Source organism: Microcaecilia unicolor, chromosome 10 (assembly GCF_901765095.1).
Source record: "Microcaecilia unicolor chromosome 10, aMicUni1.1, whole genome shotgun sequence".
Lineage (NCBI taxonomy): Eukaryota > Metazoa > Chordata > Amphibia > Gymnophiona > Siphonopidae > Microcaecilia > Microcaecilia unicolor.
Window position 1 is genome coordinate 212,326,496 of NC_044040.1, and position 26,719 is coordinate 212,353,214.

Here is a 26,719-nt window from a genome sequence, read left to right on the forward strand (position 1 = left end):
CTGACCCAGTACGGCAACTCTTTATGTTCTTACGTATGCATCAATCAGAAGACAAACAGGAGAAGAACAAAAGTGTTCTAAAGAAAACAAAGAACGCGAAAAGCGGAGATGACCAAGAGGAAAAGTATTGGCTCCTGTGACATCCTTTGCCCATTGGCCATCTCTGCATCTACCGATCTTCATTCTCTTCCATTATAGATGCTGCAAAACTTTACAGTTTCAAGCTTGTGTACAGAGGAGCTCTAGAAGGTGAGTGGAGTGCTTTTGAAGCTCGTTCCAGAGGAAGCTGAATGAGAATCACACACTGCAAGAACAGAACAAAACCATTAATCCCCAGTCCTCCGAAAAGTGATGACATCAGAGTCTGGAGGTAGGACAATCAGTGCAAATATATGTTATCCCTTCAGCCACTGCAAGATTTAAGGTGAGCCAGGGCTGTCTGCAAGTCTGCTTCTAAAGTGTTATTTTGTCATTGATTAGAGTCCATTAGGATGTTAAAATGTTTGCTCTTGGACCAAGACAACGGTTCATTGGCAAGAGCTGTGCTCCATTTTGCTGAAATTAATAGTCACATCCTGCTCTCCGTTCTCAGAAATAGTGTTCGCACCCTACATGAAGGGGGAGAAAATGGAGAGAAGAGAGTCCCAGCTACTGCTCGTTAAGGAAACCTCCCAGCTAGAATTAGGGAAGGGAAATGGGACTTGATATACCGCCTTTCTGTGGTATTTTGCAACTACATTCAAAGTGGTTTACATATATTCAGGTACTTATTTTGTACCTGGGGCAATGGAGGGTTAAGTGACTTGCCCACAGTCACAAGGAGCTGCAGTGCGAATTGAACCCAGTTCCCCAGGATCAAAGTCCGCTGAACTAACCCCTAGGCTACTCCTCCACATAAAATACATCTGCACTGATTGTCCTACCTCCAGACTCTGATGTCATCACTTTTCGGAGGACCGGAGATTAATGGGTATAATATACTGGGTTCTGGAGGCAGTCATGGTCTATGGCGTCTGGCAAAGACTGTCACGTCAATAGCTGGGTTAGGAAAGGTTATACAAATGGGCAGAACACCCCAGGGAACTGCAAATGAAGGCCCATGGCAGCAAATGATAGAGCAGGAAGCCCAAAATGCAATTAGAAAACTTTTGCAGTAAGTTAGCAATGTTAGGCATTTTTAATTGGCATATAGGTATATTTAAATTGATATATTCAATTATATAGGTAGAAAGGTGCTAGGATTTATTTTTTCAAGTCTCTGTCTGACGGAAATAACCAGCTATACTTGATTGTCAGTAGATCTGGCACAGAAAAGCTCATCTAAGAATTTGCAGAGAACGTGTCAGGCTGACCCCCAATAAGGCTCTGGTATAGAAGTCAACACTTTATGTTGAGGGTCACAGGCAGGCTACCCCAAGAAGAACCATCTGTGTTCTTCCTTAAGAGTGGAAGACAACAGCAAAGTTGCACCGGTCAGGGTGATTTGCATGTTCTAACATAAAAACAGGCACAGTATATAAGAGAACAGAGGACAGCTGGTGGAGTGAATGGGGAAGGGTAGCCAGGCTGAAGAACCAGCTTGTGAAGCAGTAAGCTAAACCAGGGGATGTCCTGATATCCGATTCTTAGGAGTAGGGAACAGATTTGACAGGTCTCCCTGTAAGATTAACTGGGAAGGCCGGGCAGTTCCCAATATCCGATTCCTAGCAGTAGGGACCAGATTGCATAAAGGTTGGGCAGAACCTACTTTTTTGGGCCTGTAGAAGTACAAGTCAGTAAGCTGGCAGAACCCTTTCACTAGTAAAACCTTGGCTACTTCAAATCCCACTCCATAACCAGTGAGGTGTGGTCAGTGCTTTTTTTTCTAGCAAAAAAGGTGCCGGTACTCAAATGCCAGGTCACCCTTCAGGGGTGGGGTGATCACTGAGGGACCCACCCCACAATAGCCAGGCCCCCTGCAACCAGTCACAGAATCTATGACAAGGCAGAATTGGTGTGTAGAGCCTGAGCTCTTTCATTAAAACTTGGGGTCCACGGGTCGATTTTAGCAATGGAAAAGGTGCCGGTACTCAAATGCGAGGCCACCCTTCAGGGGTGGGGTGATCACTGAGGAACCCACCCCACAACGTCCAGGCCCCCTGCAACCAGTCATAGAATCTATGAAAAGGCAGAATTGGTGTGTAGAGCCTGAGCTCTTTCATTAATACTTGGGGTCCTTGGGTCAATTTTAGCAGACAATGGAAAAGGTGCCGGTACTCAGTACCCCCAAGTACCCCCTCAAAAAAAAGCCCTGGGTGTGGTTGAGAAATTAGGAAGCAGCTTGAAAGGCAACCTAGAGCGGTTACCTTGTATGTGTCTTATCTGACAGAGAGAGAGACACATACACAAAGATGGGGGGGGGGCTATGAGCGGGGAAAAGTCAGTAGCGTTTAGGAAAGAATCTAATGCATGCAGCTTGCAGTTGGCTTTTTCTAAGACACACAGACAGAGAGGAAAGGCATGTGAGTATTTCTATGTAACAGATAGTGCTGTAAAATATATATATATCGTATTCTTTTGTGCTTATTATTATTATAAGAGCAAATAAATTGGCACTCTTATCACACTATTATGTCCTGAGAATTAGTAATTCCCCACCGCTGTATCTTGGAGCAGGTGGTGATCCACATTTAACGGAGGAAATCAGCTTCAGTTAGAAATTCATTTTATTAGTAACAGCATGTGACTGCATTACAGCTCCACTGATGCCATTCAGAACAGGGTATGACTGCAGGTGGCTCGGAAGAAAAATGGTATATAGGCCCTCTGAGTGCAAACCCTTTCAAACTAACTACATTCAAGCCGATAGATGCACGTCATGATTACAAGACCAATCCCTGTTGAACTTCAATTATACACTCTCAGTATAGATTTCTTTCTGATCCTAGGGAAGTGACTGGAACAAATCAGGAGTTCAAAATATCCCAAATTCCCATCACTGGCTCTGCAGGTTCTGTTCCGTAATCTTGGGGTCACATAACAGAAGGCCGAATGTCTCGTGGTTTCGTAGTGTGCAAGTTTTGGACCAGTTAAAACAAAGCGCTGGGCACGTTTATTTATTATCTCATTTATACCCCACATTTCCAAGACGTATGAAGAGAGACTTGCTGACCTGAACATGTATACCCTGGAGGAAAGGAGGAACAGGGGTGATATGATACAGACGTTCAAATACTTGAAAGGTATTAATCCGCAAAAAAATCTTTTCCGGAGATGAGAAGGCGGTAGAACGAGAGGACATGAAATGAGATTGAAGGGGGGCAGACTCAAAAAAGATGTCAGGAAGTATTTCTTCACAGAGAGGGTGGTGAACGCTTGGAATGCCCTCCCGCGGGAGGTGGTGGAGATGAAAACGGTAATGGAATTCAAACATGCGTGGGACAGGCATAAAGGAATCCTGTGCAGAAGGAATGGATCCACAGAAGCTTAGCTGAAATTGGGTGGCGGGGGGGAGAGGGGTTGGTGGTTGAGAGGCTAGGATAGGGGAGGGCAGACTTTTACGGGGTCTGTGCCAGAGTCGGTGATGGGAGGCGGGACTGGTGGTTGGGAGGCGGGAAATACTGCTGGACAGACTTATACGGTCTGTGCCCTGAAAAAGACAGGTACAAATCAAGGTAAGGTATACACATATGAGTTTATCGTGGGCAGACTAGATGGACCGTGCAGGTCTTTTTCTGCCGTCATCTACTATGTTACTGTATCAGGCTCAATGTGGCTTACATCGCACCGCAGAGGCGAACGCCAATGCAGTAAATTAATCTAATACAATAATAAATCTACAATTGAAATAATAGGGAGGAAGGGAAAGGAATGAAAAGAACAGGGGAACCAGGGGGGAAGGGGGGAGGGATGGTATGTACAAAGTTGTCAGCAGATTGAAGTGTATCAGGCAGTGGAGACATATGTTGAGTCCTTGGAGTAGGTTTTTCTGAATATAAAATATAAAAAGGAACAATATGCTGTGCAACTGTTGTGTATAAATTACAAATAGAGAACAATAATAACAATGAACAGCTATAATAACCCTCCTCACCACCACCCTCTACCCTTCCACCCTAACAATAGGTGAAGGAATCCTAATCCACACTGTTAAAATGTCCAAGGGTACAAAATACAACCCGTTCTGTATGCCCTGGTGAGGGAGAAATATGCCCTATGAAGCACTGTTATGGTTTTTTAATCTGTGGATAAATAAGAAATCATCAACAATTTCAGGCTTCAGTCTAGCTCTCCTGTCTTCCACAGTCCTTCCTGGAATAGAAGTTGTCTTCTTAGAAGATGTGCTGGTAGCAGGATGTACAGGATCTCCCATGCAGATTTTGCTACTTGTGGCCAGTATGTTTACTTGTTTTTCCAAAAAATCAAAATATCTTTGTAGGCATCACTTAAACATAAATAACAGTCCAGTTCATTAACAGGCTTCAAAGTAGAAAATGACAAAGTTTGTCCGCTGTCCCCGTCCCTGTGGGCTCTGTCCCCATCCCTGCCCCACCCCCGTGGGATCTGTCCCCGTCCCCACCCCGTCCCCTTGGGATCTGTCCCCGCCCCATCCCCGCGAGCTCTGTCCCTGTCCCCATCCCTGTGGGCTCTGTCCCCATCCCCGCCCCACCCCCGTGGGATCTGTCCCCGTCCCCGTGGGATCTGTCCCCGCCCCATCCCCGCGAGCTCTGTCCCCGTCCCCATCCCTGTGGGCTCTGTCCCCATACCCGCCCCACCCCCGTGGGATCTGTCCCCGTCCCCGTGGGATCTGTCCCCGCCCCATCCCCGCGGGCTCTGGCCCCATCCCCATCCCTGTGGGCTCTGTCCCCATCCCCACCCCACCCCCGTGGGATTTGTCCCCGTCCCTACCCCGTCCCCTTGGGATCTGTCCCCGCCCCAACCCCGCGAGCTCTGTCCCCGTCCCCATCCCTGTGGGCTCTGTCACCATCCCCGCCCCACCCCCGTGGGATTTGTCCCCGTCCCTACCCCGTCCCCTTGGGATCTGTCCCCGCCCCATCCCCGTGAGCTCTGTCCCCGTCCCCATCCCCGCCCCACCCCCGTGGTATCTGTCCCCGCCCCATCCCCGCGAGCTCTGTCCCCGTCCCCATCCCTGTGGGCTCTGTCCCCATCCCCGCTCCACCCCCGTGGGATTTGTCCCCGTCCCCTTGGGATCTGTCCCCGCCCCATCCCCGCGAGCTCTGTCCCCGTCCTCATCCCCGCAGTTACTGCGGTTCCCTGTCCCCATGACATTTTCTAGTCTGAATATCACTGCTAACTGGACAGCACTTCTGACTCAGCGCTGAAACCAGATATTAGCATTGAACATCTGGGTTTTCATTTAACCACACCAGCCTGATTTTTGCCTAACTTCTGAATACTGTGGTTAAATATCAGGCAGTGTGTGTTTTGTTGTGGCCTCACTCAACGTTCATCATTCCTAACCGATGATATCGACTTCAAGGTTCACTGACTATTCAGACCACATGAAAAGCAAAAGTTAATGTATTCCTGGAAGACAGCGTGACACAGAATTTGTTTGCGAAACCTTTTATACCGTTTCTGTCCTGACAAATTCTGAAACCTTCATTCAGGTTTGTGGCTTTCTTGAAACTTCTACTGCAAGACAGGTTCAGTTTGTATTTGATGATCACAAAAAAACCATTAAGAAGCACAATCAACCTCTCTCAAGACCGTGGCCATTTTTAACTACTCCTTTCGGGTTTGGTGCTTGGATGAAGCTCCATGTTACCTAGAAGCCTCCTAAAAGTATGGTTAACAAAACTTCCTGAGTACTGGTGACATTTTTTGTCAGTCCTTTCTTCACAGTGTTATTTCAATCTTGGCTTGACCATTCTGTTTGATCAACCACAAACCAAAGATTATATATTTCAGAATGGTTCCTTCAGTGCAAGCATTACTAGTGACTGCCAAGTTAGAAGGTCATATCATTTCTTTTATGGCTGCTTATGAGTTTTCTTTGTGATTTGTTCGCCATTTTTTCCTTGTGTAAACAGAAAAAAGTGATAAATCATCCATCCTGAAAACAAGATGGTGAAAGTCCCTCAACAGCTTAATTTGTTATACCACCTTTACTGAAAATACAGACCAAGGCGGTGTGCGAACAAAGAAAAGAACTCAAATAAAATGTAGAAAAGATCAAAACGCATCCACAGAACAAGCTACGACTGCATTTCAAAACTTTGAAATAACCCTCTTGAAATCACTACAAAGATTTTTTATAGCACCTTTTCTATAGAACAAAAAGGAGAACATTGTCTAGTCAACTCCAACTTAGCAAGTCTTAGACCAGCGAGTAACGGCCGATGATCATGTAGAGACCGAAGGACTTTGCCTGGAGTGTAAGGGGTTGACCAAAGGGATGGCTGGATCTTATTTTTCTGTTCCTCACCATAAGGAGGCCTTTAGGCGTTTGTCATCCTATATAATAAAACTCACCCTCAACGTTCTGAGGACACATGACGTCGCTGTCAGGTCCTCCGGGCACTTCCTTCCGGTTCGAAGGGTTCGTGGTGGTGAAGCCACCAAAATCACTGTGTTGGGGCCCCGCCCTCGCGTCAAATGTGATGACGTCGAGGGCGGAGCAATGGCGTCAGTGGCTTCACAACCAACGACTCAGCAGATTGAAGGTGGCGTGCGTTGACGAGGTCCGCAACAATGATGGTCAGTGCCTTCACAACGCCGAAGGGGTGAGTAGGGAGGGGGAGGGGGGTTCGGGAGGAAAACCGTGCTAGCGCCCGTTTCATTTGCGCCACAAACGGGCATGTTTTACTAGTGTTGTTATAAAACTGTGCACATTTTAAAATTGAAAACTACATTATACAAACTATATCTTATAGTTACAGTATATATAAATAGATGAGATGACTCTTGGTAGCTGTCCTCTGGTAGTTCAACCACAGTATGGACTATACCAAACAACGATCGATCAGTAAAGAGCCTCATTGATTTGCTGGGAAGAAAGGACAAAAGACAAAGAACACAAAGAGCTGTGGCTTCTCCAGCAGAAGACCCTTACTAACGGGTGACCAGAACAGGAGTCAACTGGGATCGGTTGTCCACCTTTGACACAGTAGATCACAAAAATGTGTTGTTTACCGACTGAGTTATATGTAAACTCTACGCTAATCTGTTTAGCATTTTGAAAGTTTCGTGACATAAGGCTACTGTATTTGAAAGAAAAATTACAACAGACCAAAATATTTTCGAGAACGGTTTCAGACACGTGGAATTGAAAACATATGGAATATTCCATTTCACGGTCTCTTAAAAAACTTGCAGGTCAATATTAAAACTCTGTAGTTGGTGTTTCTTCATTTAATTGCCAGCTGTGATGTTTAAAATTATACCCGGATATTCAGTGCCAGCTGATACATGGATATCAGCGTTGGTCGCCGCCAATATCCAGCTAATGGCAACATTCAGTGCCATTATACAAATGTTTACTGAATGTTGCCAGTCTTTAGATAATCCTGGCTCCACCATGGCTCTACCCCTGGAATTGTTGGTACTATCCAGATGCCACCAGGATGATCTATAATGATTTTCATTGCATCATCCAGACGACAGTACTGAAAATTTATGGATGCCCCCAGTCAGCACTATTTACCCCAATAAGTAGCTCTGAACAAAATCAAGCCTTTGGTTGTTTGAAGACTTTGTAGATGAGTTGATGATGGCATTGTACGTGAAGTCTGTACTAGTTTTGGAGGAGATATTATATTGCTGTGACTATATTCTAAGTAATGTGTCTATTTTATGGTGATGCCAATTATTGGATTTTAATGCCAATTTAGTGCCAAGTAGCTAATCAGTTATCCCTGAGATTCTATATATCGCACCTTAAATTCCACATGGAAATCGAAGCGTATGCTATAACAACGTGTGTAACTTAATTCCTTAACTAACTAATCAGCACTGTTAATTGGATGTTAACAAGCAACTGTCAACACTAATTGGCATTTATAGAATATGCTTAGCGAGTTGTGCGCGTAAATCTAAGTCACACAGTTGAAAAGGGGGCATGGCCATGGGTGAGGCCTGGGGATTTCTACCATCTATGCATGTTGTTATAAAATGCACCTGCTCTGCGCTTAATTTAGGCGTCGGGTTTTACGCCGAGTAAAACATGGCGTAAATGGCCGTGACTAAATTAGGTCATGTGGAGAGGCGTTCGGCATAACTCTCTAGACCACATGGAAGTTTTATAGAATATGCCTAGATGTATTTTTTTTCTGCGTGGATTTTTCAGGCACAATAAACTAGCCCTATGTGCCTGCATGACTCCGGCGTGCCCAACCGGGGGCCCCATTTTCATTGCCCTTTACAGAATTTGGGGCCAATGTTTTGTTATTTCACGTCTTTGATTTCCTTGTTTTGTATGTTTATGGCAACCCACCTAGAAAACTGGCAGACAGTGTGGGCTAAAACTGTTTAAATAAAATAACAAACATTCATTACCGTATCCCATCTGCCCAAGAAGAGCCCTCAAAGAACGGGACAGCATTCAACCGTCATGTTTGTTTAATAAATGAAATGCAGGATCTCAATCTCCCCATCACCTTCGACACTGCTGCTAGAGCTGCATTCAGAATTAGGATCTATAAAGCAAAATGCTTTTCAGCACCATGCCAGACTGACTATTAAACCTCAGGCTAACTGGGAGAAGAAAAACAACAACTAAATGCATCTGTCGTAGACCAGAATAAAATTGCAGGCACTGAAGTGTATCCATCCCAAAGGACGAGACAAACTGTTACAAGTGGCTCGACCTTTTAACCAAATCACTCCATGGCATGCAAAAGGGCAAATGTTACTTTAAATAAGAGCTTATCGATCTTTTTCTGGCAATGACTAGAAGATAACAGCCAAATAAAATTATGCAATCCCCCCTCCCCCTCCCTGGAGGTGCAGAATAACGATACAACAATGGAAAGCCCACCCAGGTTGTGATCCCAAAAGCGGATATTCTGACCCCATTTGGGGTCCCGACCCCACAGTCTTGAGAAGCTTTGCTCTAAATTGAAAAGCGCATAGAGAGTAGTTGACTTTTTGGATATTATTTCTGAAGTCCGATAAGAAGCCCTTCTGGGAGGGGGGGGGGGGGCTTTGATGGCAAGAACATTGCCCGTTACCTCCAAAGTCATGCACTGAATCTAACTAGCCCACACTGGCCACGTATGCTGCACAGAGTTTTCTCTGGATCAGTCAGATTTGCCACTCTAACATGGCTCCCAACTGGGGACCTACTGAACAGACACAGAAAACTGCTTTAAGTCATTTCAAAATAGAAACTGAAAACTAGAACAGGCTGAGCTCAGGTTCCGTTCCTGTGCCTTGCCTTCTTCTAGGAAGCCATTTTGTTTCAAGAGAATAACTCTTTGCAACAGATGGAAATGCTTCCAAAGGGATGGCAGAAGTTAAAGCTTCTACCTCAAACAGGAGAAACAGAAGGGGAAGCAAGTAGCCTAATGGTTTGTGCAGCGAACTGGTTCAATTCCTACCGTGGCTCCTTGTGACCCTGGGCAAGCCACTTAACCCTCCATTCTTCCAGGTAACACAAACTGAATTGATTTGCTCTTTTCTGAACACTGACAAGTCAGATTATGACCCATGAACTGCACGTCTAAAGGCTCAAACTTAAGAAGCCTGACAGCTGCATCGTAAAGCTCTGTATCAGCATTCTGTGTAGCGAGAGCTCTTAAAGCAGCAATTTCTATACTCTCTCTGCTGAAACTGTGAATTCTAGGTCAGGCTGACTCTTAAGAGCTCTATTCCACCCTCCCTGACCAGTGTTGCCAGGTGGAAAATTTTTTTCCCACCCAATCCAGCACAAAAACCGCCCAAAACCCGCCCAAACTCAAACCCCGCCCCTGACACCCCCACCCCCGCGTCATCACCCCCGCCCCCGCCCCCGCCTCCCCGTCACCGGCCCCGCCCCCGCCGTCACCGGCCCCGCCTCCCCGTCACCGGCCCCGCCTCCCACGTCATCGGCCCCACCTCCCACGTCACTAACCCCGCCCAAAAAGTCACTAACCCCGCCCCCCGCGGCCGAAAAAGCCGCACAAAAAACCGCCCTGAAGCCCAAAAAACAGCCCAAAAAACCGCAACCCGCCGCGGGCAAAAATTTCCCGCGGCGGGTCGCGGAAAACCGCCCAATTGGGCGGTAAAACCGCCCACCTGGCAACACTGTCCCTGACAGAGTCGGTGCCACTGAGACTACTTCACAAGGTTTGAAGGCGAAGAAGTGTTGAGGATCTAGATAACACTGTGATAAACATGGGTGCTAGGGAAATTCCTGTAACGAAATGGCAACTATAATTTTCAGTAAAAGAAACCTTGGAAATGCTGTGTTCCATAAACATTCAGATAGTGTTTTTTTTTCCATTTTATGTAAACAATAAAGTAAGACAGAAATTAGCTGAGTAACACAGAAATCAGCTGAAATTGCAAGTTGGGAGGGAATTGATGCCCAATCCACTGTATATAAGGCACTGTTGTGTTGTATCTAGTCAGAGGGGTGAGATGATTAACTGAGTGACTCTTTACCACAGTGGTCTCTCTCCCTCTCATAACAAATTATTATTATTTGTTACTGACTGATTGTTTTGTTGTTACCTAATTTGGTAAGTAATAAAGACTTTCCCCTTCGAAAGAAGATAGTCTCTGTCTTCTCTGTCCACTGTATCCTGGGGTGGGTGTAAGGAGGCAGAAACCATATTTGCCCCATAGGTCCAGATGGTATATTTCCTATGGTAAGTAGAAATATATCAGAGAAGGAATTCCCATATATTATAGCCCTTCCCTTCCTAGGTAGTTATCAGAGGGGACCATGGACTCCACTTTAAACAGAACTTAGATTGTGAGCCCACTGCAACAGAGAAAATACCTGTAAAACAGCTTTGGCTGTACCACAGAAAGGCCGTATATCAAATCCACGACCCAAGATGCAAACAAGTGTTTTGTTTTATCAGTTTCATCAATCAGAACCTCTGATGCTCAACACTCAGTAGATTCCGATACCTTTCATTGAATCAGCTGGCCCAGCTGAGACCTACACAGTCTGGATATCGTCCACACTACAACAGATTTTCTTCCCTGTCCAAGAAAAATTTTTTTAAAACACAGTCCAGTCCCCCCCCCCCCCCCCCCCCCCCCCCCCCATGACTAATACGTTACTAGAGCACTGTATGGTATCTCTATTACTTAAAGGCACAGTTGTGATAAAGATGTAGTTCAAAGAAATGGTGGTTTCAAGCTTTATAACGAGGGGCATTTGAGAGCTGGAAAAGAAGTGCTGAAGACACAGCTCCCGGCTGTACACTAACTTGCAGCTCCAGCCACTAGAATGATCACTAAGGGCTCCTTTTACTAAGCCATGGTAAGCCCAATGTGGGTTTACCGTTTGCTATACAGGAAGTATCACCGGGCTACCGCAGCAGCCCAGCGGTACTTACCACCCCTAAAAATGTATTTATTTTTGTAGTGCTGGAGTGTACCTAGTGGTAATTCGGGTTACCGCCGGGTTAGTGCTGGAGCCCGTCTGGAGCCCGTCTCGTCTTCCGCCAGGGTCGCTTTACTCATACTACCCCTCTCCTCAAGACCCTTCACTGGCTCCCTATCCATTTTCGCATCCTGTTCAAACTTCTTCTACTAACCTATAAATGTACTCACTCTGCTGCTCCCCAGTATCTCTCCACACTCGTCCTTCCCTACACCCCTTCCCGTGCACTCCGCTCCATGGATAAATCCTTCTTATCTGTTCCCTTCTCCACTACTGCCAACTCCAGACTTTGCGCCTTCTGTCTTGCTGCACCCTACGCCTGGAATAAACTTCCTGAGCCCCTACGTCTTACCCCATCCTTGGCCACCTTTAAATCTAGACTAAAAGCTCACCTCTTTAACATTGCTTTTGACTCGTAACCACTTGTAATCACTCGCCTCCACCTACCCTCCTCTCCTCCTTCCTGTACACATTAATTGATTTGATTTGCTTACTTTATTTTTTGTCTATTAGATTGTAAGCTCTTTGAGCAGGGACTGTCTTTCTTCTATGTTTGTGCAGCGCTGCGTACGCCTTGTAGCGCTATAGAAATGCTAAATAGTAGTAGTAATAGTAGTAGCCCTTACCGCCAATCATTGAGGTGGTGGTAAGGGCCCCTCCCCCAAATGGCTGCGTGGTAAGTGCTTTACTTGCCACACGGCCATTTCTTGTAGGAAAGCAAGACTTCCCTTTTTACCAGCTGCGGTAAAAGGGGGCCTTGGCGTGTGAAAAACATGTACCGATGGCAGCGCAGGCCCCCTTTTAGAAATATAGAAACATGACGGCAGATAAAGGCCATATGACCCATCCAGTCTGCCCATCCTCTGTAACCCCTAATTCTTCCTGTTCCTAAGCGATCCCACATGCTTATCCCATGACACAGTCCTCGACTCCACCACCTCCACCGGGAGGCCATTTCACGCCTCCACCACCCTTTCTGTGAAATAGTACTTCTTAGGTTACTCCTAAGCCTATATTCCCTCTTAACTTTGTCATATGCCCCCTCATTCCAGAGCTCTCCTTCATTTGAAAAAGGCTCTCTTCCTGTACATAAATGCCCTTGAGATATTTAAACGTTTCTATCATGTCTCCTTTCGCCCTCCTCTCTTCCAGCGTATACATGTTGAGGTTCATAAGCCTGTCCCTATAATTTTTGCATTCAAGACCGCTTACTAATTTCGTAGCCGCCCTCTGGATCGACTCCATCCTGTTTATATCTTCCCGTAGGTGCGGTCTCCAGAACTGCACGCCGTACTCCAAATGAGGCCTCACCAGAGACTTATACAACAGCACTATCACTTCCTTTCTCCTGCTGGTCATGCCTCTCTTTATGCACCCAAGCATCCTTCTGGCTTTGGCCGTTGCTTTTTCAACCTGTTTGAAAGCTTTAAGGTCGTCTGACACAATCACCCCCAAGTCCCACTCTTCCTTCGCATTCTGAAGCACTACACCCCCTATACTATACCGTTCCCTTGGAGTTTTGTGACCCAAGTGCATGATCCTGCATTTTTTGGGATTAAACCTTAGTTGCCAAATATCGGTCCATTCCTCTAGCTTCGCTAGGTCCTTCCTCATGTCATTCACACCCTCCAGGGTGTCCACCCTGTTGCAGAGTTTAGTATCATCTGCAAAGAGACACACCTTGCCACAGTTTGGTAAAAGGGGCTGATCCTCAACTAGAAAATGGCTTCCAGTTTTCTATACTTTGATTTTCCTCTCAACTAAGGCTCTTTTTTCACCTCCATAGCTGCCACTGGTGGGCTGCAGCACACTATTACTATTAATCATTTCTATAGTGCTACTAGACTTATGCAGCACTGCACACATTATATGTAGGTACTTTCTCTGTGCCTAGAAGGCTCACAATCAAAGTTATTGTACCTGGGGCAATGGAGGGTTAAGTGACTTGCCCAGAGTCACAACGAGCTGCAGTGGGAATTGAACTCAGTTCCCCAGAATCAGAGTCCTCTGCACTAACCACTAGGCTACTCCTCCACTAGCAATATTCCATGTAGAATCTCAAATAGTAGCAACAAAATCTCAAATAGGGAAAGGGGAATGGGAACCACAGAACCCTGCAATAGGAATCAAACCCAGTTCCCCAGAATCAATGTCTGCTGCACTAACCCCTAGGCTACTCCTCCACTCCTTACTCTTTGGGATTCCAGAATCTTGCTATTCTTTGAGGTTCTACATGGAATGTTACTACTCTTTGAAATTGGGACTTGATATACTGCCTTTCTGTGGTTTTTGCAACTACATTCAAAGCGGTCTACATTGTATATACAGGTACTTATTTGTACCTGGGTCAATTGAGGCTTAGTTGACTTACCCAGAGTCACAAGGAGCTGCAGTGGGAACTGAACCCAGTTCCCTAGGATCAAGGTCCATTGCTCTAACCACTAGGCTACTCCTCCACTCCTTACTCTTTGGGATTCCGGAATCTTGCTATTCTTTGGGGTTCTACATGGAATGTTACTACTCTTTGAGATTGGGAGATTGGGACTTGATATGCTGCTTTTCTGTGGTTTTTGCAACTACATTCAAAGCGGTCTACATTGTATATATAGGTACTTATTTGTACCTGGGTCAATTGAGGCTTAGTTGACTTACCCAGAGTCACAAGGAGCTGCAGTGGGAACTGAACCCAGTTCCCTAGGATCAAGGTCCATTGCTCTAACCACTAGGCTTCTCCTCCACTCCTTACTCTTTGGGATTCCAGAATGTTGCTGTTCTTTGGGGTTCTACATGGAATGTTACTACTCTTTGAGATTGGGAGATTGGGACTTGATATGCTGCCTTTCTGTGGTTTTTGCAACTACATTCAAAGCGGTCTACATTGTATATACAGGTACTTATTTGTACCTGGGTCAATTGAGGCTTAGTTGACTTACCCAGAGTCACAAGGAGCTGCAGTGGGAACTGAACCCAGTTCCCTAGGATCAAGGTCCATTGCTCTAACCACTAGGCTACTCCTCCACTCCTTACTCTTTGGGATTCCGGAATCTTGCTATTCTTTGGGGTTCTACATGGAAAGTTGCTACTCTTTGAGATTCTGCCTGGAATCTTGTTAACAGTACCTGATCTGTGGCCTTTCTGTGGTTTTTCCAACTACATTCAAAGTGGTTTACACATTATATACAGAAAAGTATTCGTACCTGGGGCAATGGAGGGTTAAGTGACTTGCCCAGAGTCACAAGGAGCTGCAGTGGGAATTGAACCCAGGTTGCCAGGATCAAAGCCCGATGCATTAACCACTAGGCCATGCCGACAATCACTGCGGAAACAGGAACAAAGCAGACACTCATGCAGCGTCCATCCATCCATCCATCCATCACCCTTTTATCATGCTGCATGAGTGTCTGTGGGTAGAAACCAAATTCTCCCTGCTCAGCATCTGTTAAAAATATGCAAATGGATAAATGAAATAGCATGTCTGTGAGTATATTACCTTCCATTAAAAAAAAATAAGAAGACAAAGCAGATTATTACTCCATAAGAAAAGGACAGTGGGGCCCTCCAGAGAGACCTAGGTCATCCTGTTCTCTGTTTCTACCGTTTTTATACCAGAAGAAAAAAAAGCTATAACCCAAGGGGTTCAGCTGCCATATCACATCCCTGAGCTTGATTCTCCGTTGAGGGAGCATTGCAGTCTCTGAAGGGTAACTTAAGCTGTTTACAACACTTATTGCAGCACCTGCTGGTAGAAAAGGAAGGGGAAGCAGTGGTTATAGTGGAGGAGTGGCCTAGTGGTTAGGGTGGTGGACTTTGGTCCTGAGGAACTGAGTTCGATATCCACTGCAGGCACAGGCAGCTCCTTGTGACTCTGGGCCAGTCACTTAACCCTCCATTGCCCCATGTAAGCCGCATTGAGCCTGCCATGAGTGGGAAAGCGCAGGGTACAAACGTAACAAAAATAAAATAGATACTATTGGAGATTCTACATGGAATGTTGCTACTATTGGAGATTCTACATGGAATGTTACTATTCCACTAGCAACATTCCATGTAGAAGGCTGCGCAGGCTTCTGTTTCTGTGAGTGTGCAGGATGTCAGACTCACAGAAGCAGAAGCCTGCGCGGCCACATTGGTGATCTGCAAGGGCCGACTTCTACATGGAATGTTGCTAGTGGAATAGCAACATTCCATGTAGAATCTCAAATAGTAGCAACAGTGGAGGAGTGGCCTAGTGGTTAGGGTGGTGGACTTTGGTCCTGAGGAACTGAGTTCAATTCCCACTTCAGGCACAGGCAGCTCCTTGTGACTCTGGGCAAGTCACTTAACCCTCCATTGCCTCATGTAAGCCGCATTGAGCCTGCCATGAGTGGGAAAGTGCGGGGTACAAATGTAACAAAAATAAAATAGATACTACTGGAGATTCTACATGGAATGTTGCTACTATTGGAGATTCTACATGGAATGTTACTATTCCACTAGCAACATTCCATGTAGAAGGCTGCGCAGGCTTCTGTTTCTGTGAGTGTGCAGGACGTCAGACTCACAGAAGCAGAAGCCTGCGCGGCCACATTGGTGATCTGCAAGGGCCGACTTCTACATGGAATGTTGCTAGTGGAATAGCAACATTCCATGTAGAATCTCAAATAGTAGCAACAGTGGAGGAGTGGCCTAGTGGTTAGGGTGGGGGACTTTGGTCCTGGGGAACTGAGTTTGATTCCCACTTCAGGCACAGGCAGCTCCTTGTGACTCTGGCCAAGTCACTTAACCCTCCATTGCCTCATGTAAGCCGCATTGAGCCTGCCATGAGTGGGAAAGTGCGGGGTACAAATGTAACAAAAATAAAATAGATACTACTGGAGATTCTACATGGAATGTTGCTACTATTGGAGATTCTACATGGAATGTTACTATTCCACTAGCAACATTCCATGTAGAAGGCTGCGCAGGCTTCTGTTTCTGTGAGTGTGCAGGACGTCAGACTCACAGAAGCAGAAGCCTGCGCGGCCACATTGGTGATCTGCAAGGGCCGACTTCTACATGGAATGTTGCTAGTGGAATAGCAACATTCCATGTAGAATCTCAAATAGTAGCAACAGTGGAGGAGTGGCCTAGTGGTTAGGGTGGTGGACTTTGGTCCTGGGGAACTGAGTTTGATTCCCACTTCAGGCACAGGTAGCTCCTTGTGACTCTGGGCAAGTCACAACCCCTCCATTGCCCCATGTAAGCCACATCGAGCCTGCCATGAGTGGGAAAGCGCAGGGTACAAATGAAACAAAAATAAAATAGATACTATTGGAGATTCTACATGGAATGTTACTATTCCACTAGCAACATTCCATGTAGAAGGCTGCGCAGGCTTCTGTTTCTGTGAGTGTGCAGGACGTCAGACTCACAGAAGCAGAAGCCTGCGCGGCCACATGGGTGATCTACAAGGGCTGACTTCGCTAGTGGAATAGCAACATTCCATGTAGAATCTCAAATAGTAGCAACAGTGGAGGAGTGGCCTAGTGGTTAGGGTGGGGGACTTTGGTCCTGGGGAACTGAGTTTGATTCCCACTTCAGGCACAGGCAGCTCCTTGTGACTCTGGCCAAGTCACTTAACCCTCCATTGCCTCATGTAAGCCGCATTGAGCCTGCCATGAGTGGGAAAGCGCGGGGTACAAATGTAACAAAAATAAAATAGATACTATTGGAGATTCTACATGGAATGTTGCTACTATTGGAGATTCTACATGGAATGTTACTATTCCACTAGCAACATTCCATGTAGAAGGCTGCGCAGGCTTCTGTTTCTGTGAGTGTGCAGGACGTCAGACTCACAGAAGCAGAAGCCTGCGCGGCCACATTGGTGATCTGCAAGGGCCGACTTCTACATGGAATGTTGCTAGTGGAATAGCAACATTCCATGTAGAATCTCAAATAGTCACAACAGTGGAGGAGTGGCCTAGTGGTTAGGGTGGTGGACTTTGGTCCTGGGGAACTGAGGAACTGAGTTGGATTCCCACTTCAGGCACAGGCAGCTCCTTGTGACTCTGGGCAAGTCACTTAACCCTCCATTGCCCCATGTAAGCCGCATTGAGCCTGCCATGAGTGGGAAAGCGCGGGGTACAAATGTAACAAAAATAAATAAAATAAATCCACCCCCATCCAAACCAGGTCATTTCTAAGAACAAGATACAGAAAAATTCAAGAAGTCAATCTAAGGGCTTAGAAGGAGACACTCCATGGGAATCCAGCTGGAACATTTCCAAGGTTTCCAGTTTATTCTTTGGTGGGTGGCATGGCCCGCCCATCCGTTCCTAAAGCACCTCTTTCCTTGTCCTTTGTGACAAGCTCAGCTCTGACATCCTTTACCACTCAGGCCCTTTCAATTCAATTATTACCCTTAGAACTGCTAATATCTTTTTCCTCCACCATGCAGGTTTATAAGTCCCTGGAGGATTCTCGTTCATTCACACTGATTTGTTCACTTTTTTTTTTCCTTTTGCCTCCTGACACCACACATGTGACAGGCAGTTGGCAAATGGCAAAACATGAATAATATATTTCATGATACCAGACCAGATGCAGCCCACAGTCACTAAGTCAGTAATGAAAACCCAGTTCGGCCTTAATTATACTCTCAACAGCAAAGGAAAAACATGTCATTCTTAATTTAATAAATGCTTTTTCACAAATAAAATAAAAGCCTGCTGGTGGTCTAGACAGCGTCCTTCTGCAAAATGACCTCAATTTACTTTTATTTTCCAACTGTCTTTATGCAGTGGACAAATTAATATCTACGAGGAGTTTTAGAAATAAAGATTTAGAAGTCTCCCTTGAATCGCAAAGGCTCCTCCTCCTACTGGTGCAGTTAAAACAGGGAATTCAGAGCCCAGTATCGAAATAGCAGAAATCACTTTCCACCCCCACCAGTTACCACTAATTCTACAGCCACCGGAGAAGACTGAATTCCAACAGAATAACATTCAGCCTGATCTCAGCTTCAACTTAAACTCAGATTGGGTTTCCCAGTATCAGACGTTTTCCTGATGAATCTTGCAGGAAAGGGGGGGGGGGGGGGGATCCATGGGGTGTTCCATGCCTCACTGAAATGCACAGAAGCTCCGCCACAAACTGGCAGACTCCCTCAAAATCCAATGTGAATTTGGCAACTCCTGCAAATCCATGGAGTTCTTACAACACAAAAGAAAGTTTAAACCTGGGAAAGTTCTTACAGGATTTGCCACATCAGGTAGCTAACTTTTCCTTGTAAAGTTCAGGCATCTCTAGGTACCACATACCACTTCTGACAGTTCAGTCCACATCAGGGGCGTAGCCAGACCTCGCGGTGGGAGGGGGCCAGAGCCCGAGGTGGGGGGGCATATTTTGGTCTGCCCCCCCCCCACCGTCCTGCCACTCTCTACCCACTGCTGCAGCAAATACCTTGGCTGCCGAAGGTCTCCATCCCTCACCAGCTAAAGCGTTGTCCAGCGCCGGTCTGCGGCGCCACCACATTGCCTGCCCTGCTCTGTCTTCCCCTCACATCCTACATGCTTTTAGTGAAATTGAGCATGCCGAAGACCAGTGCTGCACAACGCTTCAGCTGGCGGGGTTTGTACCCCCACCAGCAAAACCAGGGGCCCACAGGAAGTTACGTGTGGATCTAGGCATATTCTGTAACTATGCACGTAGATTAATTGTGTTAACAGCTCTTAACAATAACAAGCACTAATTGGCAAAAATTAGAATTTACGCACATACATTACTAAGCGCATTCTGTAATGTACTGCGACTAAATTCTAACACGCTCAAGCAAAAAGGAACGTGGGAATGGGCATTTCGTGGGTGTTATAAAATATGTGCTAGTGCGTGTAAATTTACACGCCAGGGATTTACACCAGCTTTTCATTGGCGTAAATGGACATGCATAGATTTAGTCGCATGAACTATGCCTAAGCATATTCTAAATACCACATGTAGATTTACACTTAGGCATAGTTGCCTAACACGCGCTAATTTTAGGCACCATATATAGAATCGAGCCACATAACCTTTATACCTTTCAGGAAATCTAGACTGCCCCAATTTGACTGCCCCTACTTGACTGACTGTACATTTGTCCATTAGATTGTAAGCTCTTTGAGCAGGGACTGTCCTTCTATGTTAAATTGTACAGCGCTGCGTAACCCTAGTAGCGCTTTAGAAATGTTAAATAGTAGTAGTAGTAGTAATACATAAGAGGTCCCAACCCGGCATGTGTAAGGAGTCTGCTGGGAGAAGGAATTAGCCCTAGTGTTCCATCTGGCTTCAGATGGGCATCAAAAGGTTGTGCCCGAATGTATGGCCTTGTAAAAGAAACCACTCGTTCCAAAAGTACAAAGACTAGGGGACACTCGAGGAAGTTACGTGGTACTTTTAAAACAAATAGGAGGAAATATTTTTTTTTTCTCTGAACGAATAGTTAAGCTATGGAACTATTTGTTGGAGAATGCAGTAACAGCGGTTAGCATAGCAGGCTTTAGAAAAGATTTGGCCAAATTCCTGGAGGAAAAGTCCATAGTCTGCTATTGAGACAGATGTGGGGAAGCCACTGCTTGCTCTGGGATTGGTAGCATGGAATGTTGCTACTCTTTGGATTCTGTACGGAATATTGTTACTCTTTGAGATTCTGAATGGAATGTTGCTACTATTTGAGATACTGCATGGAATCTTGGCACTCTTTAGGATTCCAGAATCTTACAATTCTGTGGGGTTCTACATGGAATGTTGCTATTTGAAATTCTATATGGAATGTTACAAAGATTGGGTTTGTGCCAGGTACTTGTGACCTGGCTTGGGCCACAGTCTGGAAATCAGGATACTGGGCTAGATGGACCGACCATTGGTCTGACCCAATATGGCTACCCTTATGTTCACTCTTTACAAAGACTCCTGCTGGGTGCGGAGAAGAAGGGTCCACGGATGATTGAGGTCGATTTGGAGTTACATGAGCTCTCTCTATAGCAATGATCTTTCTTTAGCACAGTCAGTAAAAAGAGAGAGCTCATGTAACTCCAAATCGACCTCAATCATCCGTGGACCCTTCTTCTCCGCACCCAGCAGGAGTCTTTGTAAAGAGTGAACATAAGGGTAGCCATATTGGGTCAGACCAATGGTCGGTCCATCTAGCCCAGTATTCTGATTTCCAGACTGTGGCCCAAGCCAGGTCACAAGTACCTGGCACAAACCCAATCTGGAACTTTATTTGAAACTGTATCAAATGGCAACTCTATAGCAATGATCTTTCTTTAGCACAGTCAGTAAAAAGAGTTGCCATTTGATACAGTTTCAAATAAAGTTCCAGTTATCCATAAACCTCCCAGAGTGCTGTGCATGAGGAGCTTCAGGGAATCAGACTGTAAGCAGACCCCAGCTACTATCCAGACCAGCGCCCAATCCTGTTCATCTGAGAGAGAGAGAGAGAAGGTTGGGTGTGCATGAGAGTGTTCCTCTGTGCTATGGGTCCGGAGTCAACCCAGGTGAGATTTGGGTTACACCCACACTCTCCCAGCCTCACAAACAGAAGGTGAAGCAAATCATGCGGATGCTTTTAGTGGCTCGCTTTGTGGCTGCCAAACTTCAATGGGAAAACAGATCTGGTTTTTTTCCTTTACAAACTGGTGGCGATGTAAGTGGGCTCAGAGCACCTTTACACATTGGAAATGACAGAGACTGTTCAAAGTTACCCTCATAAGGGGGAGTTCAGTAATTTAAAGTAATAAATGCAAGAAAACAGTATGAGCTGTTCGCCTTACTTCCGTAATCTAATACCACAATACTGGTGAACAGCAAAAAATAAACCCAAAGGGTAAAATAGTTTAAAATTCTTAATCTATGGGTATAGCCCTCAGAGACCGAGGATTAACCAAGGTCTGACCTGCAAGACTCCAATAGCTGCATGAGATTGTAGTGTCCTATCTCTTTCATAGAGCTATTTTATACCCATATTAATTTGCTTATATACAAAAAATCATTTTTTAAATTTGTATCAAAACAATTAATTTTGCTGAATATTGCAATCTGAATAAATGACAGTAAAAACTTCAAAACAACACTTAGCTTTCACTGAAGTAGCGCAATAACCCCTCTGATTGAATAAACAACGGGGCCCATATCGTTTCGCCTTCTTACAGGCTTCTTCAGGTTTTGCCCAATACAAATATTAAACCGGGGTATCACTTGACCATGCAGAGACGCAAATGTAGGGACCGATTCTTAACAGGCCCGAGAATCGGTCCCCGAAGAAGCCTGTAAGAAGGCGAAACGATATGGGCCCCGTTGTTTATTCAATCAGAGGGGTTATTGCGCTACTTCAGTGAAAGCTAAGTGTTGTTTTGAAGTTTTTACTGTCGTTTATTCAGATTGCAATATTCAGCAAAATGAATTGTTTTGATACAAATTTAAAAAATGATTTTTTTTTGTATATAAGCAAATTCATATGGGTATAAAATAGCCCTATGAAAGAGACAGGACCGTAGACACTACAATCTCATGCAGCTATTGGAGTCTTGGAGTTCAGTAATTTCCCATTCCGAATTTGAATCTACTGTGTCCTCATGAAGGCATGCTCCAACCATCCATCCTATGAACTTTTATTGGTCGCTCTACCTCTTATTCCGAACATGAACTCTATATACCTGACTGCTTAATCTACTTTGTCATTCGTGATCTTTATGTAATACCTCTTGTATTTCTCACTCCGGAATGGCGATCGCCATGACGGAACAATGTAAGCCACATTGAGCCTGCAAATAGGTGGGAAAAATGTGGGATACAAATGCAGTAAATAAATAAATAACCCATGAACAGGATGCCAGGTCCCTCCCTCTTTTTTGCATATATTACTTCCTGATACAGTTCCTCTACAGGCAGAAGGGGGGCATACTTTTATGCCCCCAAATCTCTGGCTATAGAGCAAGTGCTTGTATAGTAAGCTGGTAAGGACCAAGCAATATGTAAATTCCACCCAGCAGGGACTGTCTCTTTTGTGTATGGTGTACAGCGCTGCGCATGCCTTGATAAACAGTAGTAGTAGTAGAAGTCCCTGCGGAAGAGGGGGATGGCACAGATAGCGAGGACCCAGTTACAGCTGTTCCTGAATCTTCTGAGCTGCTCTAAGGGACTTTCCAGATATTTTTGCTTGGGAGACCCTTAATTTGAACTTCTGCCACTGAGCCCAGATGTGTTCTTATTCCCCGTATAATATAAACAGGTAAATTCCTTTAGGTATCAGGACTAATTCTTGCAGGAAGCAGGTTATTTGATACTGAACAATGTCTTTTTTGTTTTTTCTTAATCATTGTTTCGGAAGCATTAGAGCCCTTTCATCCCTTCCTCTGACTAGTTGAGAGGCATATGCTGTAATCTGTGTTGTACTCAAGGGATTCTTTTTTTCTTTCAGCCTGAACTGGTATGAGAGATAAGTACCTTATTTCCTCCCACACCCACGTTGACATGAAGTAATGCTTAAGCAATAAGAAATCTCTCTCATATTACTCACAAAAACAGTTTCTGGTGTATAAAAAGCCTTTAACGTTTTCATGGCTGGTTGGTGGGAGGGGGGGGGGGAGGAGTCAGACAGTAGCTAAGTAAGAAGATGCCTCCACCTCTCTCAACTGCAGGAAGTGCTCAACTCATATAGGACACAGGGAGAGAAGTTTGAAGAACATTTCTGTAAGCCAAAATACCTCTAGCCCCCAGCCTACTCAACAAGAAGCATGTGACCCAAAATCCAATGATCCAAGCATAAAATTATTTTGTCGAAACCTCAAAGGCAGCTGGACACATCCCCACTGAATATAGGGATTATACAAACAACTAAACGAGTATGTTTGGTGGTGTGCAGATAAAAACAAATTCTAAATACGAAAGCTTCCACTCAATACAAAACTACAATAGTAATGGGGGAAAAGCCTCAAAGAGCTCCCAGATCAAATATCAATCTGTCGGAGCTAGAACAGACCAACTAGTCTTCTCTTCATCATAGGCAAAAACCCCTTGTGAGCAGCCCCAACATTTTTTATGGACCGCAGTTATCTAATAAATTTTCTATTTTTTTGAAATTAAGAATTTTTATGAAAAAAGCATGTTGATTTCTAGAACATACTTAATATATAATGCAATACACTTAGCTTTATTGCTTGGCATTCAATATTACTGCTGCTTCACGCTGCGCTGTTCCCTGTTTGGTTACCCTGAGCCGACGTTGGCCAGCGTTTCGCTGCTTCTTCGGGGTCTCAGGTAATTATTGGAACTAGTTGCACAGCGTTTCAACTGCAGCACGGGATTATACTGCAGGATTTCTAGCTTTGGAATATTAGGAAAACGGAGCCTCAAAACGTTGAAAGCCTTCAGGTACTGGGACAAACTACTCCAAGCAGGCTACCGCATGTACCTAACACAAGCAAGACTCTACCACTGGGCATAACCCTACCGGTGTTGGCCATGCTCTATTAACTTGAATAAATCCCAAAGGAGAGACAATTTAGCTAAAATATATCAAAAAAATAGTCAATCCTTAAATGTAACAAAAACATATATATCGGATGCCTAAGGACAGGATCACTTTTGTATTACTTTTGCTTTTATTTTTAATTATATGGTTGTATTTTTAAGGGCAAGAGAGTTCAGTTTAGGCTGTGCCTCCAGTTGAGAATAACTTTGCGAGTCAAACCACAAAGCGCAGCTCACTTTAAAGCTCTATAGATCGAGTAATGCTCTCAAAAAACTCAAGCCCCTAACGCTTCTCCCAGTGAGTAAAACCTCCTTGGAACCCGTTGACAACTGGTTCCTACAGACTGGTTTCTTCTAAAAACTTGACCAATTGGTAGCCACTGCTCCTAGCATTGAGTCTCAACGTTTCACATGATCCCACACACTCGTGGCGTCACTCTCGAACCTCGAAGCAAAGAGAGGCTTGACACGCACTGCGATCGGGGCGGGGCGACTTTGTTGCGTACGTGAGACGTCATTTCTTGGTGCTGGAAATGATCGTATTTTCGGGGGCGGGGCCGACATTTATTTGTTTCAGGCACCAAAGTCCAGTCGGGAAAGTACATTTTGGGCTGTTTTGGGAGCAAACGCACTTCTCTGTCATCTGAGATCATGTCCAAACGTAAAGTGGCTTTTGAAGAGGTTGAGGACACCGGTACAGAGGAAGAGCAATTGTTCCTGCCAAAGAAATGGCTACAAGAAGGTCCCACAAGGGCTGGAAGGCCTGGGAGTCGCTTCAAGGGCAAACACTCCCTCGATAGCGATGAAGAGGAAGCAGGGGATTCCCCAAAATATGACATCTTGTCATCAGAGGATGTAGAGGGACAGGAATCTGCCACAATCGACTTCGAAGGGGGTGTGAAGATCACACCCTTCAACCTGCAAGAGGAGATGGAAGAGGGGCACTTTGATTCTGAAGGAAACTACTTTCTGAAAAAGGAGGCTGAGATCAGAGACAACTGGCTGGATAACATAGATTGGGTGAAGATCAAAGAGCGGGTGCCAGGAAAACAGAAACCACAAAGGGAGGAAGAAGATGAAGACAGTGAGAGGGAAGAGCAGGAAGCCTTGGAGAGGAAAGCTGTGCTTGAGGGACTTTTGGAGATGCTGAGGCCAGTGGAGACAGTTGCTCGAGCCATCCAGTGACTGGGAGGGAAGAGAACCAAAAGTCCAGGAGCGGGTTGGGTCCATGGGTCCCGGAAGAAGCAGGCAGAACATGACAGATCGAAAGAAGTGGAGCAAAAGGAGGCAGAGAGCCAATGGAAGGAGCAACTAGAGAGACTGATGGGTCTGGCACACCAGATGGTGGCACAAGGCGTCTATGAGATTTATCAAGATACTTACGAGAAAGTGGCATACCGTTTGAAGGTGATGACCCCTACCGCGCTGCCTCCTGATGCCAAGGGAGATTCCAGAGAACCGCTGGACATGTTTGCTGATGATATTGAGGAAGAGAAGCTGAGCAAGGTGCAGACAGGTAGCAGTGTAGGGGGTGAGCCCCCTGAGGCTATGTGGGAGTATAAGTGGGAGAACACAGAAGGGGCAGATCTTTATGGCCCCTTCTCCAGCACGCAGATGCAGGACTGGGTTGATCACGGTTACTTCCCAGGTGGAGTGTACTGCCGAAAAGTGGAGAACTCAGAAGGCCAGTTTTACAACTCCAGGAGGATAGATTTTGACTTGTATACGTGACCAATTTTCTGGGAGAAACCTTGGTGTGGAGAGGCTGATCTACTTCCCCCTCTTTTTCCTTCTGAATGAAGACATTTTCACATTGTCTTGGGTGTTCTGCACCTGTTGCACCAGATTTAGAATGGTTTTAATTTTTCTGCAATGTTTATGATTTTATCTGAAGACAGGTTGGAAGAAACCTACAAGTCCCCAGAGTTTAACTTTCTTCTGATTAATGAAGGGTGCACATGCTACAATCTTTCTTACACACACATTCTGTCATCGCTCTCCATTTCAGTCTTCATCCATAACATTTTGAGGACCAGTATTTTAAAAACAACAGGAATCTAAAACCTATGCACTAGTTTTCCGTGTTATTTTTAAATATAGCTGTAGCAAGGAGCAGCTGGCTAAGAGGGACTTCGAAAAAAAGATTGCGTTGGAGGCAAAAACACATAGCAAAATTATTTTTAGGTATATTAAAAGCAGGAAGCTGGCAAAAGAATCGGCTGGACCGCTAGATGACCAAAGAGTAAAATGGGCAATCAGGGAAGACAAAGCCGTAGCAGAGAGATTAAATAAATTCTTTGCTTCAGTTTTCACAGAGGAAGATTTGGGTGGGATACCGGTGCCAGAAATGCGCTTACTAAAGTCTCCAATGACCTATTACTGGCTAAATCCAGAGGTCAATATTCCATCCTCATTCTTCTTGATCTTTCCGCTGCTTTTGACACTGTCGATCACAGCATACTTCTCGATATCCTGTCCTCACTTGGATTCCAGGGCTCTGTCCTTTCCTGGTTCTCTTCCTACCTCTCCCTCCGCACCTTTAGTGTTCACTCTGGTGGATCCTCTTCTACTTCTATCCCTCTGCCTGTCGGTGTACCTCAGGGTTCTGTTCTTGGTCCCCTCCTCTTTTCTATCTACACTTCTTCCCTTGGTTCATTAATCTCATCCCATGGCTTTTCCTACCACCTCTATGCTGATGACTCCCAAATC

The 26,719-nt window shown here is 45.3% G+C and overlaps 2 protein-coding genes across 3 annotated transcripts in view; one reads left to right on the forward strand and one right to left on the reverse strand.

Annotated features, from left to right (window-relative positions):
• IL1RAP (interleukin 1 receptor accessory protein) overlaps positions 1-26,719 on the reverse strand; it is a 153,889-nt gene that overhangs the window by 105,040 nt on the left and 22,130 nt on the right. The gene's annotated exons all lie outside the window — the stretch shown is intronic.
• LOC115478482 (CD2 antigen cytoplasmic tail-binding protein 2-like) lies at positions 24,605-25,845 on the forward strand. Its single transcript, XM_030215850.1, is given in 2 exon segments — positions 24,605-25,229; positions 25,302-25,845. Coding segments are annotated over 2 exon segments (1,008 nt in total). The 5' UTR covers positions 24,605-24,661; the 3' UTR covers positions 25,742-25,845.